The sequence below is a fragment of the Herpailurus yagouaroundi genome, unplaced genomic scaffold (assembly GCF_014898765.1).
Source record: "Herpailurus yagouaroundi ecotype Mexico unplaced genomic scaffold, PumYag 29, whole genome shotgun sequence".
NCBI lineage: Eukaryota > Metazoa > Chordata > Mammalia > Carnivora > Felidae > Herpailurus > Herpailurus yagouaroundi.
Genome location: NW_024412377.1, coordinates 103,746,044 through 103,761,903, shown reverse-complemented (window position 1 = coordinate 103,761,903; position 15,860 = coordinate 103,746,044). Strand labels below are relative to the sequence as shown.

The 15,860-nt window shown below is 39.4% G+C and overlaps 2 protein-coding genes across 2 annotated transcripts in view; one reads left to right on the top strand and one right to left on the bottom strand.

Annotated features, from left to right (window-relative positions):
- Positions 1 to 85: 85 nt before the first annotated feature.
- SERF1B (small EDRK-rich factor 1B) lies at positions 86 to 7,550 on the bottom strand. The gene is made up of 4 exons (XM_040493263.1): positions 7,485 to 7,550; positions 3,723 to 4,107; positions 2,824 to 2,932; positions 86 to 349 (listed from the first exon to the last, which is right to left on the bottom strand). Exons 1-4 carry the CDS (start codon positions 7,548 to 7,550, stop codon positions 277 to 279), a joined length of 633 nt encoding a protein of 210 aa, XP_040349197.1. The 3' UTR covers positions 86 to 276.
- Positions 7,385 to 15,860, top strand: part of BDP1 (BDP1 general transcription factor IIIB subunit) — a 90,183-nt gene continuing 81,707 nt past the window's right edge. Inside the window, 5 exon segments of the mRNA XM_040451288.1 lie at positions 7,385 to 7,760; positions 10,730 to 11,003; positions 12,348 to 12,457; positions 13,597 to 13,656; positions 14,996 to 15,124. Of these exon segments, the coding sequence (XP_040307222.1) occupies positions 7,549 to 7,760; positions 10,730 to 11,003; positions 12,348 to 12,457; positions 13,597 to 13,656; positions 14,996 to 15,124 (785 nt within the window). The 5' untranslated portion in view covers positions 7,385 to 7,548.

The window sequence follows — 15,860 nt, the reverse complement described above, 5'->3', positions numbered from 1 at the left end:
ATTTAAAAGAGATTATGTTAGCTTATCACTTTATCTGTTCGATAAATGCTCACTGCTGATACAAAAAATAACATTCAACAATATGTCTCATGCATAGCTTTTGTTTTATTCTTTGAAGAATGGTTCTGAAACATCACACTAAGTTAGGCTGAGAGGTAAAGTTTAAATAGTTTTGTAAGGACATGTTGTAACATAGGACTGCTTACTCCACAAAATTTTAATCAGAGCTTATGATACACCTTGTTGGCAGTAGCACCCAGGTTTTCCAAATAGTCATCATTTTTCTCTCGTCTGCATAGACTTCTTCTCATTAGCTGCCTTCTGCTTTTGTTGCATTATCTCAGAGTCCCTATAATAGGGGAAAAGGCTATAAGTTGTTACAGAAAAACTCATTTTACATTCTCACTTGTTTTCTATACACAACCCATTAAGCATATTAAGATACAATTTAAAAGAAGATATAAAAATTCATGTCTTTGTTTTCTTGGAGACAGAAGAAAAAGAATGGAAGGGCTTTGAAGCTGGATCTTATTTTGAAAACCATCCCTGTTGTTATGGTCTTGGGCAAGTAACCTCAAAGATCTTTCAAAATCACAACACTACTTACCAGGGTTGTTCTATAGAATAGCTACCAATGTATATACTGGCTTTAGGCAGCTACATACAGAATAATGGCAATTACTCTTGGTTGTCAACCCAAGACCCTTATTTAAAAAAAATGTATTTAATGACCTTGTAATCAACACCTACTATCTGTTCATGAGTTCCAGCCCTGCATCAGGCTCGTTGCAGACAGCTCAGAGCCTGGAGCCTGCTTAGGATTCTGGATCTCCCTCTCTCTACCCTCCCCCTCTTGTGCGCTCTCTCAAAAATAAACATTAAAAAACAAATACAAAAAGCTTATGTATGAGTATGAAGGAAAAACAACACACCTACAAAGAAAAAAAAAAAGCAATATTTACTTTTCTGTTTGAAACCAAGCTCTGTTGTGCTTGTTGTAACCTCAGTAATGTTACTGAAGTTCAGAGCATCAGTTTCCTGTTCTATACATTGAGGCTAACATTCCTTCTCAGGGTGATGAATAGAGGTAGAACGTACATAGTACCTAGAACAGAGCTAACAAGTGGATAATAATTCAACAGTGACTATTATTGTACCAAGCTAGACTAGATCTAGAAATCTAGACATCTTCACTAAAAATTCCAGGTTCACTGATTGGTACTATGTTCACTTTTACTCCAATGTGACTAAAGAGAAATTTAAGACAAACCTTATCACTTTAATACCACGGAAAGCATCAAGTGATAATCAGCCCAATGTGGGGCTTCAACTCATAACCATGAGATCAAGAGCTGCATGGTCCACAGACTGAGCCAGCCAGACACCCCAAAACACTGATCTTTAACTCTAGGTGCACATCAGAATCACCTGAGGAAATTTTTAAAGTTAGGTTTAACTTACACACAATAAAATTTATCCAGAGCACCTGTTATGCCCAGCCCCAAACCAATTAAAGAAGGACTGGAATTAAAGCACAGGCTTTAGTAACACTCAAGGCTTCCCACGTGTTTCTAATGTGCAGGCTTGAGGACCACAGAGAAGCCCTGCTAAAGCATGTGCAGTCACTTCTTCACCTGACCTCCAAGTTGTACATAGACAAAATTAGAGGTTTTTTTTTTTTTTGTCTCCCATTATACCATGCTTTTATGTGTTCCGGAAGGCCTAACAGTGGGGAAATAAACTATTTGTTACCATCTTAAAAACAGAATGCCTATTTGCAATGATGGCTGCTTCTCTTTGTTCTTCCTCTTTACATACTACCTCAACCCTACACGTGCTCCCCTTAAATGGGAATTTAAAACACTGACATTAAAGACCTCTAATAATTTAGAGACCCAACTTTCTAGTTGTGGAAGCACTGACTTTCTCAACAAATTCTGCTTGGAGAGTTCTAGAATTAAGGAATCTCCTGGCCTCAGCCATTCTTAATTAAAACAACAAAAACTGGGGTGCGTGGGTAGCTCAGTTATTAAGCATCAGACTTGATCTCAGCTCAGGTCTTGATCTCAAACGACTCATTGGGCTCAGTGCTGGGCAAGAAACCTACTGAATAAAACCTTTTACAAAGCTAAGCCAAAACACACGCTGGCTTTCATTAAAAAACAAAACAAAACAAACCCCCCAAAACCCCCAAAGTACAACAAAGTAACTACAGTGCAATTGTGAACTATTTGTTTACTACTGTAAAAAGGCAGCAGATTGATGAAGTTGCAAGGGTTTAAATACACATATCATTTAAAGCCATCTTCTTGGTGAGAAATTTTAAGCTGCGCTCTGAGAGTATTTCTGTATTATTACAAAGTTACAATTAATTTTCTATTATTTATTACATAATTACATATCAAGGCTGTGGACCTGCATTTTCTCCAACCCAATGGATCTTCAGAAATGAATATAGCTACACACTTTTTTGTGTCTCTTTCATAACATTTATCACTGTAACTGAGTCACCTGTCATCCTGACAAGGTTGAGTCGGAGGTCTGCTTCGGAAATGTTGTATCCCTAGCATGTAACAGTGTCTTTCATATGGGAGGCATTCCATTACTTCGCTAAATGAAGTTCTTATGGCTGTGGTGGGGAAGCAGAAGATTCATCCAGGGATTGGGATGACTGTAGTCATAATAGTTATAGCATGTGCAGCACAGCTGTTCATCTGTGACCCCTACTAAGCAAGCTTAGTTCTACCCAGGATTTAAAAAAAATTCTTTCCATTCTTAAAAGGAAAACTTCAGAGATTTGACAATTCGGTTAGTATCACTTACCTCTGCTTTCTCTGAGAGGTAGTCAAGCTATCCTCTTTTCTTTTGCCCTTGCTAATTTCCTGGGATTTCTTCATGTTTTTCTGGCGGGCAAGTTCTCGCTGATTTCCGCCTGCAAAGTTAAACAGTCATGCTCTTTTCCCATCTCAAAAATTAATACCAATTCCGTTAAAAGACTCTTATTTACATGCATCTGAAGTTAGCTTTCTAACAGGCCAGCAGAGCACTGCACTGAACAGAGTTCTCATAGTAGCCGAGGAAGAAGCTCAGACACAAACACTTCAAGTCTTAAGAGCATTATCCTACCAATTCAGGTGTTCAATTAATGTAAATACCGGATCACTTATAGCCAGCATTCCACTCCTGTGTCTATATGGGTCAGTACGTTCCAAATTAAGGTCTAGCTTTTGAGGAGTATGGAGAGAAGGATAGATACACAGGGAACACAGCTCCACAAGTTGGCCCATCACAATTCCACTGTTAAGCAGGTAAACGCAGCGGTTCGGGATACATGACCTGGAAGGGCCAAACAAAAGAACTAGGGAGGGGACTCAACCGGAGCTTCCTGCCCTTCTCAGGCCTTAGGACCTTAAGGACCAACTATAAACCACTTTCTGACCAAGACCCGTCCCGGGGCCGCCGTCTTCACACACCTCACCTCCGGAGAGGTGTTCTTTACCCTGTAAACTCGCACTTGGCCGGCAGGCACATGCCCCACTTCTCAGGCGGGCCCGAAGCTAACCGTCCCTCTCCCTCGGTGGGCTGAGAGAATGGGGTCCCCGCGCCGTCGGACCTAAGGGGATACATCAGCCGGCTCCCGCCTCCTCTCCAGCCGCGCCTACGGACCTCGGCTTCCTCTGCAGACGCTCCCCGCCGCGTCCCTCACCCGTCCGCATACTCACGGGCCATGCTGACACCCGACCGAGCCCAAAAGAGAGCCACTCGGAGAAGCAACGGCCTCGTAACGCGCTCAGCGGTCGTCCCCTCCCGCGGCTCTTGAAGGCTGAGCCCGCGCCGGCCCTCAGCCGGGCTACGCCTCTGTTCCTTCCATCGCCCCGCCCCACCGAGGCCGGACCGCAGCCTCCCGCGAGTCGGGAGGCTGACTGCGCGTGCGCCGCTGGGCAGGCGGGGCGGTCCTCGCGGTGGGTCCCGGGCTGGCAGCTTCTGGAGTTCAATCAGGGCTCGCGTCCCCTCGGTCACGCAAATTTGGTCGAGTCTAGAAAGCAGGTCCTGCGTCTGTGGATTTTCCCTACTGTGTACCGAGCCCTGGGGGTTGGCCAGCGCCCTCTTTTTGGTAACGACAAAAACAAACGCCACTATATCTAACTTTTAGACCGAGAACGTTAGCATTCATTAATCTCCTTGCAGAAGCGGGAAGGGGACAAAACCTATTAAGGGTTAACTCAATATGCAAAACACAGTTTTGGCTCTTTATATACTTTTTTTATTTCAGCACCAAACCTGTAAGTAGGCTTCATTGTTCCTATTCTGCGGAAGAGGAGATTGAGACTCTGAAACGAGGAGCGACTGTCCTAACAGGTAGGGACTCTTAGAAGTGAGATTTATAGTGAAGATGGACTTTAAATCTGTTAATTTCCCTTTTAGTCTCATTGTCTTTGTCGCGGTGGACAGTACCGAAGGAATTTTAGGTTAATGGCTCTGTGCTTGGGTTGTATGATAGGAAGGGAATAGCAGGGGATGCAGTTTTCTCTCCTATTCACAATAACCTTGGAACGTGGGTAAAAGCCGTGGAGCATTTGCCATTGCTAGAAACATGTGCAAAGATGCCTGAGGTTAGTTTGATACTTACGTTTTTCATCTCTCCCGTTACTTATTACAAACAAACGTGTAGAGTTACTCTGTACACCCTAAAATCACCTTTTTATAAAGGCTTTTATGTTGGAAAATTTCAAACATCTACAACAGTATGGAAAATACTGCAATGCATTCTCAAGTATATGTGACCAAGCTTCAACAATTTTTATTTTAACTCCTAAAAGTCACCTATTTTACAGAAGGTAGGACAAAGTGGTGAAGACTTGGAGCTCTGGAGATGGGATGTCTTGGTTGAAAGCCCAGCTCTACCAATGAGTAGATGTGTGAACTTGGGTGTGTTATTTCATTGCGGTAAAGCTTCCATATTAAATGGGAAGGTAAATGTACCTCTTTAATTAATTGAATTAATGTATGTGAAGTACGAAGTGTTCAGTATATGTTAGCACTCAATGTTAGCTATTATCAATCTTTTACCCTCAGAGAGCCTTGTGTGCTTGTCACTCACCCTAAACCCCACCTGTCTTCAATACTGTTTATGAGCCAAGCATCTGATTCCACTTAAACAACCTCTTCTGGAGTAAATTGAGCAGGGGGAAAAGATTGACTTGTGTCCTGGGTCTTTGTGAAGAAGGGAGGGAAGCAATTTGGGATTGGAAAGTAAGTGGAAGTGTTATTGTTTGTGTTTGTAGTCTTAATTTACAGTGTAATTGACCTTTTTCTTTGCGGTTGAAAATATACTTTGTGAATGGTAGGGATATACTCAAGAGATATTGGGTGTGTCTGCTAGAGAAAACTGAAGACTTTTAAAATTACTCTGATGCCTTTAAGAATTTACTCCACAATCTTGGTTGTGTAACATATCTTAAGACTTTATATTTAATAATAAAATTAGATCTGATTCTCTTCCTTATTTATAGTAATGACAAATTAAATCCTTGTTATTAATTGCCTTACCTACAGAATTGTGGGAGTGGCCTAGATTCTTAGATGGAACATAACATTTTGGGAAAGGCAATATCTTTACACCAGAATATACTGGGCAAAGCTAAATGGTCCTAGTAGTGGCTCCAAGATTCGCGAGACATCTTCAGTAGGGGGCTCTTTGTCAAGTTCTTGACCTTCTTTAGGTGTATCTGAAGTCGTGTTCCCTCCCCAGATTACTGGAGGGAGCCTACAGAATCCACAGACTTCCATTTTCTTTCCAGTCTTAGAGGAATCTCTTCTCTCTAACGTGCTTTCATCCCTCTTACTCTCAAAAACGCTTCTCTTTCTTCTTCTGGATGACATAGCAACCTCTTTAATTAATTAAAGATTTTATTCTTTTGCCATTAACATAGCAGGATGTCCTTGTAGAGTTTTATTCTTGAAAAAGGAAGTTGGGCCTGGCTGTTGCAATGAGTCAGGGAATTAAAAAGCTCGCCCATACTGTGTACATTTTTCTTCTAATCATATAAGTCTTCCCTAACCATATTACCTAAAGTAAGCCAGCCTCCCAATAATCTCTTTCATAATACTCTTTAAATTTCTTTCATGCATTTAATACACTTTTAATCTTGTTCACTTGTTTTATTTTTTCTCCCCAACCCAGAACACCTTATTTATTGCTGTAATGCTACCTCCTGAAGCAGATTATGAATACATATATTAATTTACTATGTAACTATATAGTTAAATTTTTAGAGTGTTTATTTTTGAGTAGACACAGAGTGCCAATGGGGGAGGGGCAGAGAAAGAGGGATACCTATATTCGAAGCAGGTCCCAGGCCCTGAGCTGTCAGCACAGATCCCTACACAGGACTCAAACTCACCAGCCAGGAGATGATGACCTGAGCCCAAGTGGGATGCTAACCGACTGTGCTACCCTGGAACCCCTATAACTATATAGTTTTAACTATAAAACTTTTTGAACACGTACATTAAAAAGTATACAAAGGTATACGGTGAATGATCTTCATGCCATGACATGTTTCCCGTAAACCTAGTTCCCCTTACAGGAGATAATTTACCAGTTTCTTCATACCTGAATTTGTAATCTATGTTCTACTCAATTTAGAATTTCTAAGCCCTGGGGATGTGCTGGCGAACAGGCACTACTCTACAAGACCTTCTTCTTTTTCAAGTTTTTAATTATTTTTCATAATCTCTACCCCCAATATGAGGTTCGAACTCATGCCCTGGTATCAAGAGTGGCAGGCTCCTCCGACTGAGCTGCTAGCCAGGTGCCCCATGATTTTAATAGTCTTATAAAGGGTCTTGGGTCTTAAAAGGGTCTTATAAAAAGTCTATAGAGGGTCTTGACTACCTCCTTTCACTCGTGTTTTTTTTTTTTTAACGTTTATTTATTTATTTTTTTTTTTGGGACAGAGAGAGACAGAACATGAGCGGGCGAGGGGCAGGGAGAGAGGGAGACACAGAATGGGAAACAGGCTCCAGGCTCTGAGCCATCAGCCCAGAGCCCGACGCGGGGCTCGAACTCACGGACCGCGAGATCGTGACCTGGCTGAAGTCGGACGCTTAACCGACTGCGCCACCCAGGCGCCCCCTTTCACTCGTTTCTGTAACTCCTAGGGACGCTGAGAGAGGGGAGAGCTGACCACGGAACATCTCAATTTCCGGTTCACTAGTAACTCTGTAGTTTGACAGTTACCATGGCTCCGGGCGCTGTGCGTCTTACGCTTTTCCTAGGCGCTGGCTGATGGCGTAATCAGTTCCGGCGCCCTACGAGGGCGGGGAAGCAAGGTACTGGGGGAAACTTAGCAGGGTCATGAAGAAGAGGCGGCGGCGGGAGGAAGGAGGAGGTGGTGGGGGTGTGAACCTGCGGTAGCTGCCCGCTGGGCTGGTGGTGTGGCCGTGTGGAAAGGACGTAGTTCTTAATTCCTTCTCCCGGCAGCAGCCGGGGCTCGGGGCTGAGAGCGGCCGTGGGGCCGCCTCCCCGGGCCCCCTGGCTCCGCCATGTTCCGCAGGGCACGCCTTAGCGTGAAGCCGAATGTCAGGCCTGGTGTAGGCGCCAGGAGCTCCTCCGCTCCCAACCCCCAACGTGGACAAGAGGCTCCCAGGCCCCCGGATCCTGCAGCCGCTTCTTCCCCGAAGCCAGCGGAGTCTACAGATGTGCCCCCGGTGGATTTCGGGGGAACGGAGCCGCAAGAAAAGCCTCCCAGGAGCAGGTAAGAGCATGCAGAGAGGAGCATTTTCATCTGCCCCGCCTCTCTGGGCCTGTCACCCGGAATATGACCCCATGAATTTACTTTAGGAGTATTCTGTCGCTTGCATTGAGTCTTACAGTTGAGACTCTATGAACCTACTCCAAACTGCAGTTTGTCACTCTGGCCACAGGGTGTGGCACATGTGGATTTTGTTAAAGGTCTGTAGTTTCTCCGGGTGGGAATCTTGTCTTCAAGTGGTGGTGAGAAGAGTCCAGGTGTAACAGTCTTGACGTGAAATTTACACGTGGTGATGTTAGACAGCTTAGATTACTTTGCCGTAGTTTTTTTTTTTTTTTTTTCTTCCTTCTGGAGCACTTTGCAGGGGTAGGTACTTCTTTAGATTTTCAAAAAAAACATTTATGTAGTCTTAAAAGACCAGTGTTACATTGGTTATGCTGAGTTGTGTCAATGGGGAGGAGATATGGCTACTTGGTTTGATTCCAGGGCGTGCCCCTTTATACTGGCCATGTTTTCTGAAGGGAAAAAGCATGTGCTAATACCACATTTGGAGTCAGGATTTTTTTTTTCCTTTAAATTTTTTTTTAAATTTAATGTTTGTTTATTTTTGAAAGAGCGGGAGAGGGGCAGGGAGAGAGGGAGACACAGAATCTGAAGCAGCCTCTGAGATGTCAGCACAGAGTCCAACACCCGGCTGGACCTCACAAGCACAGAGCCCAACGCAGGGGCTCGAACTCACAAACCGTGAGATCGTTACCTGAGCCTAAGTGGGACTCTTTAACCGACTTAGCCGCCCAGGCGCCCCAGGATTTTTTTCGTAATTTAAGAGTTTATCAGACTTTGCCCAGGCAGAATTTGCTTATCTGTAAAATGGAAATAATATTCTCTGATTTGGAGAGTCAAGGTATTGTGGAGTTTAGAAAAAACTGACAAACTCTTGAATAGGACATGGCAGGATAGTTGTCTACAAAAAGTTACCTTTTTAAAATAAAAGCAATGGTAGTAAATAACAAAGTAGTTAAAATTAAGCCATGTTGGGCTACTAATGGTCTCTGTTTCTGTGATACATATGCGAGGAAACCAATAAAAATGGATCCTATTAAATGACAGTGAGATGGTGTAAATTGTTTGTATGCTCTAACCAGAAGGTGAAAATTTTATCCTTTTCTTTTTGGCCTAACTTCCTCTGTTGGCCTGAACTGGTGCTGGGTATAGGATGTTATTTTGCCAGCTTACTGATACTTAGTAATATCCATGTTTCTTATATGAATATTTTTTCAAAATTCCTTCTCAAAAAAGAAATACAAGTAACAGTCACTGTTAATAAAGCTTGCAGAGGTCCTGTTAACTTCATACAGATGGATGATGATTGATAATTTAATAAATTACTCTGATTCTGTAGTCTTGAGACATTAGAGGTTGGGAATATTTGCTTTCTTAGAGTTGGCATTTAGGGAGTATATTTGAATTTTTTTTTTTTTTTTTTTTTTTTACTATGTGTTTTCTTATTTTGTGGGTCTTTGCAGCTGTAAAAATCTATAGGGTGTATGTTTTGTCCTCAACGATTCAACATAATTGAATGAAATGCACAGATGCACTTATCATTACAAAGCCTGATCTCGGTGTCACAAGTTTGGGCCCTATGTTGGGTGTAGAGATTACTAAAAAAAAAAAAAAAAAAAAAAAAAATTAAAAACATGGAGCTATCCTGCAAATAACCTGGAAAGGTTATCCTATAGGTTTAGGCATTTTCTACTTTTACATAAAACTAATAACATGAAAAATGTGGACTGCTTTTAATTTTTACACCCTCTCTCTTCTTGACTTAATTTGCTTTCAGGCCATTCCTGAAATGTGTATATCCAATCTGAACCATATCTAATATGTATTTTGGAGTGACCAAGTACTTTTTTAAGTTAGGAGTTTGATAGCTGTGTAAGTATTCATACCAGACGAAAGAGGAATGATTTCTGCCTCAAACAGTATTTGATTTGATTAATGTCGCTCAATGTATATTCTCAAATACTGTAGTAGAGATGTTTTAGAAATTTGATGTTTTGTATGTTTGGTTTGACTCATCTCAGGTTGATAAAGTAATTTATAATTTAGATCAGGTAGAGGGATGTCAATATAGATTATAAACTTAGTTTTTAAAAAAATAATTGTCGGGGCACCTGGGTGGCTCTGTCGGTTAAGCACCCGACTTCATCTCAGGTCATGATCTCACGGTCCGTGAGTTAGAGCCCCGCATTGGGCTCTGTGCTGACAGCTCAGAGCCTGGAGCCTGCTTCAGATTCTGTGTCTCCCTTTCTCTCTGCCCCTCCCCCGCTGTCCCTCTGTCTCTCTCAAAAATTAATAAAGATTAAAAAAAAAACTTCAAAAAAAATAAACAATTGTCAGTTATATAGTGATTCAAAGTGGGGTAATAGAGTTTTAATTTGTAACTTGGCCTTTTGTTTTTCTTGAATGAGTTAGGATGAGCATAAACTTATATGTTCTAATGCACTAAGGGACTTGACGTTTGAAAAAGATCAGCAGTCTTTGTTAGAATTTATGTATCTGTTAAAATTTTAGTAAAGGGGCGCCTGGGTGGCTCAGTCGGTTGAGCGTCCAACTTCGGCTCAGGTCATGACCTTGTGGTTCACGAGTTCGAGCCCCGCGTCGGGCTCTGTGCTGACAGCTCAGAGCCTGGAACCTGCTTTGGATTCTGTGTCTCCCTCTCTATCTGCCCCTCCTCCACTCACACTCTGTCTATGTCTCAAAAATAAATACACTTTAAAAAAAAATTTAAAAAAAATAAAAATTTTAGTAAACAAAGTTTTTATTGGAATCTGTCATGAATAATGTATATCTCAAGTCGTTGATTGTTTAATAATGAGATTTTACTGGTTTAGATTTTTACCAGGCTAGTTTTTAAAACTAGAATATGAAAGATCCATGGTATCCTTTTTTTTTTTTTTTAATTTTGACAGTGATGGAAAGACTGACAATGAGAATTATGTTGAAGAATCCAGTAAGTCTTCCTCTGCTGTTTCACAGAGAAGAAAACGAATATCAAGTACTACTCTGGTTAAGCCTGGTGTCAGTGTTCCTTCAGAATCTCATCCCTTATCTACAGTTAATCAAGAAGTTCCACAGCCAAAGCCCATTTCAACAAAAGAGAAACAGCCATGTTCAGACAGATACCGAATATATAAAGCCCAGAAACTAAGAGAAATGTTAAAAGAAGAATTGAGAAAAGAGAAGGTAAGGGAGAAAAATCACATTTGACTGTTCCTACTAGGTTTCTGTTTTTATGTTAGGCATCATTTGGAGGAATAATATCTGTAGTATTTAATGGAGCATAACCAGTTAATGTTCCTTATTTTAATAGAAGATCCCCTTTTGTGAATTGAATGATTAATAAGCGTGATGGACTTAATAAGCTATTTTTTCCACTACGTTAATTTTTATATTCATCTATATCTTTGATTGATTTTGGTGAAGGCCAAAAATAGAAGGTCTGTTTCTACACACATAGAAAATATACAAAGCATATTTATAAAATATACTTTAAGTGATTTTTCGTGACATGAATAACATTCATTTGAATTAAGACAAATATACTTGAGCAAAATGAATTGGTAATATTTTATAAATTGACAGTATGGAAATTATAAATGGGAAAAATTTGCATTTATGTGGATAGTAAAGCCCATCTTTTTAATCTTGAAGAGCGATTATTTTTCCAAGATTGCACTGTACCAATAGTGAAGCATGTGAGCTCTGCAGTTAGATACTTAAGATTTGAATCTTAGAGTCATCCTTTAGTATGCGTCGTTGGGCAATTTAATTGATATTTCTGTCTGTATCCTCATCTGCAAAATAAGACTGATGATAGTATGTATCTCATTGGAGGGTTGTAAAGATTGGATGAGTAAATATACGTAAAACACATTTAGACTAGTGTCTGGCAAACAGAAGGAGCTTAACAAATTTCAGCTTTTATTATTACAAAATCCCCTTGTTAATTCAGAGGAAGGCACTTAGTATGGTGTTTTATATTATTCTATCATCTTTGTGTAGTAGATACCACTGTTTTACGCAGGTGGAAACAAGTTTAGAGAAGTTATTTGCTTTGTATCACATATCAGTGGGATTTGAATCTATGTTGTTTAAAATCTAGGTCTCTAAAGATGTTCTATAGAATCTGCTTAGGTAGATTTATTTTCAGGAATTAAAAAATTAAACATTTGCTTTAAGAATTTTGTAAAATTCACAGAAATCTAGTTCATTACAGGGTAAACAAAAACTGTGTATTTATAAATGCTTAGCAAACTATTATAGTTAGAAGGCATTAGTAAGTATGATTTTATACGTTGAGCTTTTATCCAGACCTAGACACTTTAGTTTTTAAAATTCCTTGATGTGCTACACTGTGTAATAATGCAGTTTATGAAGTTTGTCCTAAAATTGGGAATAATCATGATAAGAATAATACTAAGTCACTTGCAATGAATATAACAGTGGGATATACCTTTGAATATAGTACATGTGAAATTCTACATTTATAAAAGAAAAGTGGATTTTTGTGTGTGTTTGTGTGTCCAGAAACAATGGAAAAACAAATATGCCATAAATGAAAGTCAGAAGCCACCAGATCGTTCAAAAATGACTATGAGAGATTTCATATATTACCTGCCAGATAATAATCCAATGACGTAAGTAAATTTTTGTTGTTGTCCTTCCTTTGGGTATGTTGTGAGTTAAGTATCACTTTTAGAGTACAAGTTCGTGTTTTCCAAAAGTATGTTGGCAAAACTTATAGCAAATACGATGTTTTTTCGATAGAATTTTTAAACAACATTTAGTTGTATTTCAGGTAACTGCTTTCTTGGGATGGTGCCCTCTTCCTCTGAAATTAAAAATAAGTTTCATTTCTTTTTATTTTATTTTATTTTATTTTATTTTATTTTATTTTATTTTTAACATTTATTTATTTTTGAGACAGAGAGAGAGCATAAATGGGGGAGGGGCAGAGAGAGAGGGACACACAGAATCGAAAGCAGTCTCCAGGCTCTGAGCCATCAGCCCAGAGCCCGACGTGGGGCTCGAACTCACGGACCGCGAGATCGTGACCTGAGCTGAAGTCAGACGCTTAACCGACTGAGCCACCCAGGCGCCCCCAAAATAAGTTTCTTTTCTTACATTACCAAAATGTTATAAAACTAAACAACTTTAATAAATACTGCAGTTTGTGTTTCTTGTACACTATACCCTGATTCTAAAGGAACGCTGTAATTTTTATGCTCTACCTCCTAATTATTTATAGTGGATATTATTTATCTTCTAAGAACAAAGCTTCTTTAGTAAAGTTAGCCTGAGGAGGCAGATGGTTTATAATAAATCTCATTGTTATTTGGGATTTGATGGTTTAGCAGGTGGATGCAGGAGTGTAGCTTTTTTCAGGTTTACCAGGTCTTTGGCTTGCTGCCGAAGGGCCAGAAGCCTAGGTGGTAAGTTGTTTGACATGTAGGATTTGGAGATAAGCCATGTAGGTTGCTTCAGACATGAGGACTGGGAGAGCCTCCCTTCACTAAGGAATTAAAGAGTAAAAACGTTCCTACCTAGGGCATAGCAGGTTTATATTTGATGACAAGGTTTTTGACTGAGAAATTGACTCTTGGGCCACACCATTATTAATAATAGCATTATGGTTTATCATATAAAAAAAATGCAAGTTAAAATAATTTCCTTCTTGCCAATGGGTAGAATTGACAAGATATATATTGTTCATTTAAAAATATTTTTTATATTAAATTGTCTCACATTTAAAAACAATTTGTTATTTGTTTATTAGTTCTTCACTGGAACAAGAAAAGAAAACTGAAAAATCATTGACACCAGTCCAGACAAGAGAGTAAGCATTTTATCTTAGTGTTTTTTTTAAATAAGTTATTTGATGGGTACAGTTTTTAAAATTTTTTTTTTTTTCAACGTTTATTTATTTTTGGGACAGAGAGAGACAGAGCACGAACGGGGGAGGGGCAGAGAGAGAGGGAGACACAGAATGGGAAACAGGCTCCAGGCTCTGAGCCATCAGCCCAGAGCCTGACGCGGGGCTCGAACTCACGGACCGCGAGATTGTGACCTGGCTGAAGTCGGACGCTTAACCGACTGCACCACCCAGGCGCCCCATGGGTACAGTTTTTAAAAAAAGAAATCAAATGATGCTTTTTGTTATAGTCAAATTGCATGTGATAGGAATGTTTAGATAGAATCACTAGCAAGAATAAAACTTACTGTCTGATTTAAATCAAAATGTAAGGCGGCCCATACTGTGTATTATATATGGAAATGGCCAATGGTGTTATTTTAACGAAATCTTATATTTTATTTTTATTTATTTTAAAAATATTGTTTTCTTTAATATTTATTAATTTATTTTGAGAGACAGAGTACGTGTTCATGATTACGGGGGAGAGGGGCAGAGAGGAAAGAGAATCCCAAGTAGGTATTCCCAGAACTATCAGCATGGGGCTCCATCTCCACAAACTGTTAGGTCATGACCTGAGCTGAAATGTTGGATGCTCAACAGATTGAGCAACCCGGGGACCCCTCAATTGAAGCTTTTAGAATTAAAAAGGATTTTGTTTTGTTTTAGAATAGCATAAATAAAACAGTACAAAAATCAAATGGAACAAAAGTATACTGAGAAGTCTTCCAACTCTGTTTTTCTGTCATCTGGTTCCGCTGCCTGAAGGCAACAATTGTTACCAATTTTTTAATGTATCATTCTAATTCTATTCTGTGTCTAAACAAATAAACGTGTACATATTTTTCTTTTTCTTTCCCTTTTGTAGTTTAAAAAAAAATTTTTTTTTAATGCTTTTATTTATTTTTGAGAGAGAGACTGAGTGCAGGCGGGCAAGGGGCAGAGAGAGGGAGACATAGAATCCGAAGCAGGCTCCAGGCTCTGAGTTGTCAGCGCAGAGCCCGATGTAGGGCTTGAACCCACAAACCACAAGATCATGACCTGAACTGAAGTCGGATGCTTAAGTGACTGAGCCACCCAGGCACCCCATAGTCGGGGAAATTCTTATAACCACGTCCTTAACATGTAGTATCTTTACTTAGGGTATAGGGAAAATTGGAAATCAAATGAAGGTTGGATTCGAAGTAATTTATTTCAGAAGTTGATAGTACTCAGGAGATCCTTCTCCTGGATATATGAATTAAGCTATCTTTACGTTCGGTAGGCAAGAAGGTAAAAGTACTCCTGATGCTGAAGGTCATGAAGAAGTAGAAGAAGAAGTGGATGACGGGCCATTGCTGGTTCCTCGAGTAAAAGTGGCAGAAGATGGTTCCATTATTTTGGATGAAGAAAGGTAAGTTAAAAAAAAAAAAAGATTTTGGTTTCAAATATAAGAACAAATGTGCTTTGTCTAATGAGAGAGATTGAATTTCTGCATCATTCATGGTTACCTGACCATATAAACACTAATGTTTATATTTTTTAATGCATGTTATAAATAGAAAGATGAGTTAGATTGATTTGTAATTTTTAGCGATTTTTATGCTGTGTTTTTTATAAGAAGATGGTACTGCTGATCCGTCATCCATTAACCTTTCACAATTGTTTTACTAACTTTACTGCTAATTGGGGTGAGCTCCTGAACTAATTATATGCTGGTCTCTACTGATGATACATTTCAAAAATTGGCTCAGTCTTGAAGTCAAAATTCAGGTTTTCTTATTATTAACTAATACCATATTTTGGTGTGTGGTTATAACTAATGAACATGCAACACATGAATCAGGTTTAATCAGGGTTAATATTCTATATAAAAAAAAGAAGATAAATTCACGAGTAACTAAATATAAAAGAGGGATGTAAAGTAGTCTGACAGTTCAGTATAAAAATCTTTTTATAGCATATAAAATTCTATGATAATGAAACATAAATGCAGTACTTTTAATAATTGTGTGTTTTTTGCCATTTTGTGATGATCATTTTACTGGTCATTAAATAGTTAAAGCATTGTAATGCTTTGTTTACAGGAATGTAGAACAAAAACATAAGATGCTTATGTTTCTCATCTTCTCTTGGGTTTAGTATGATAA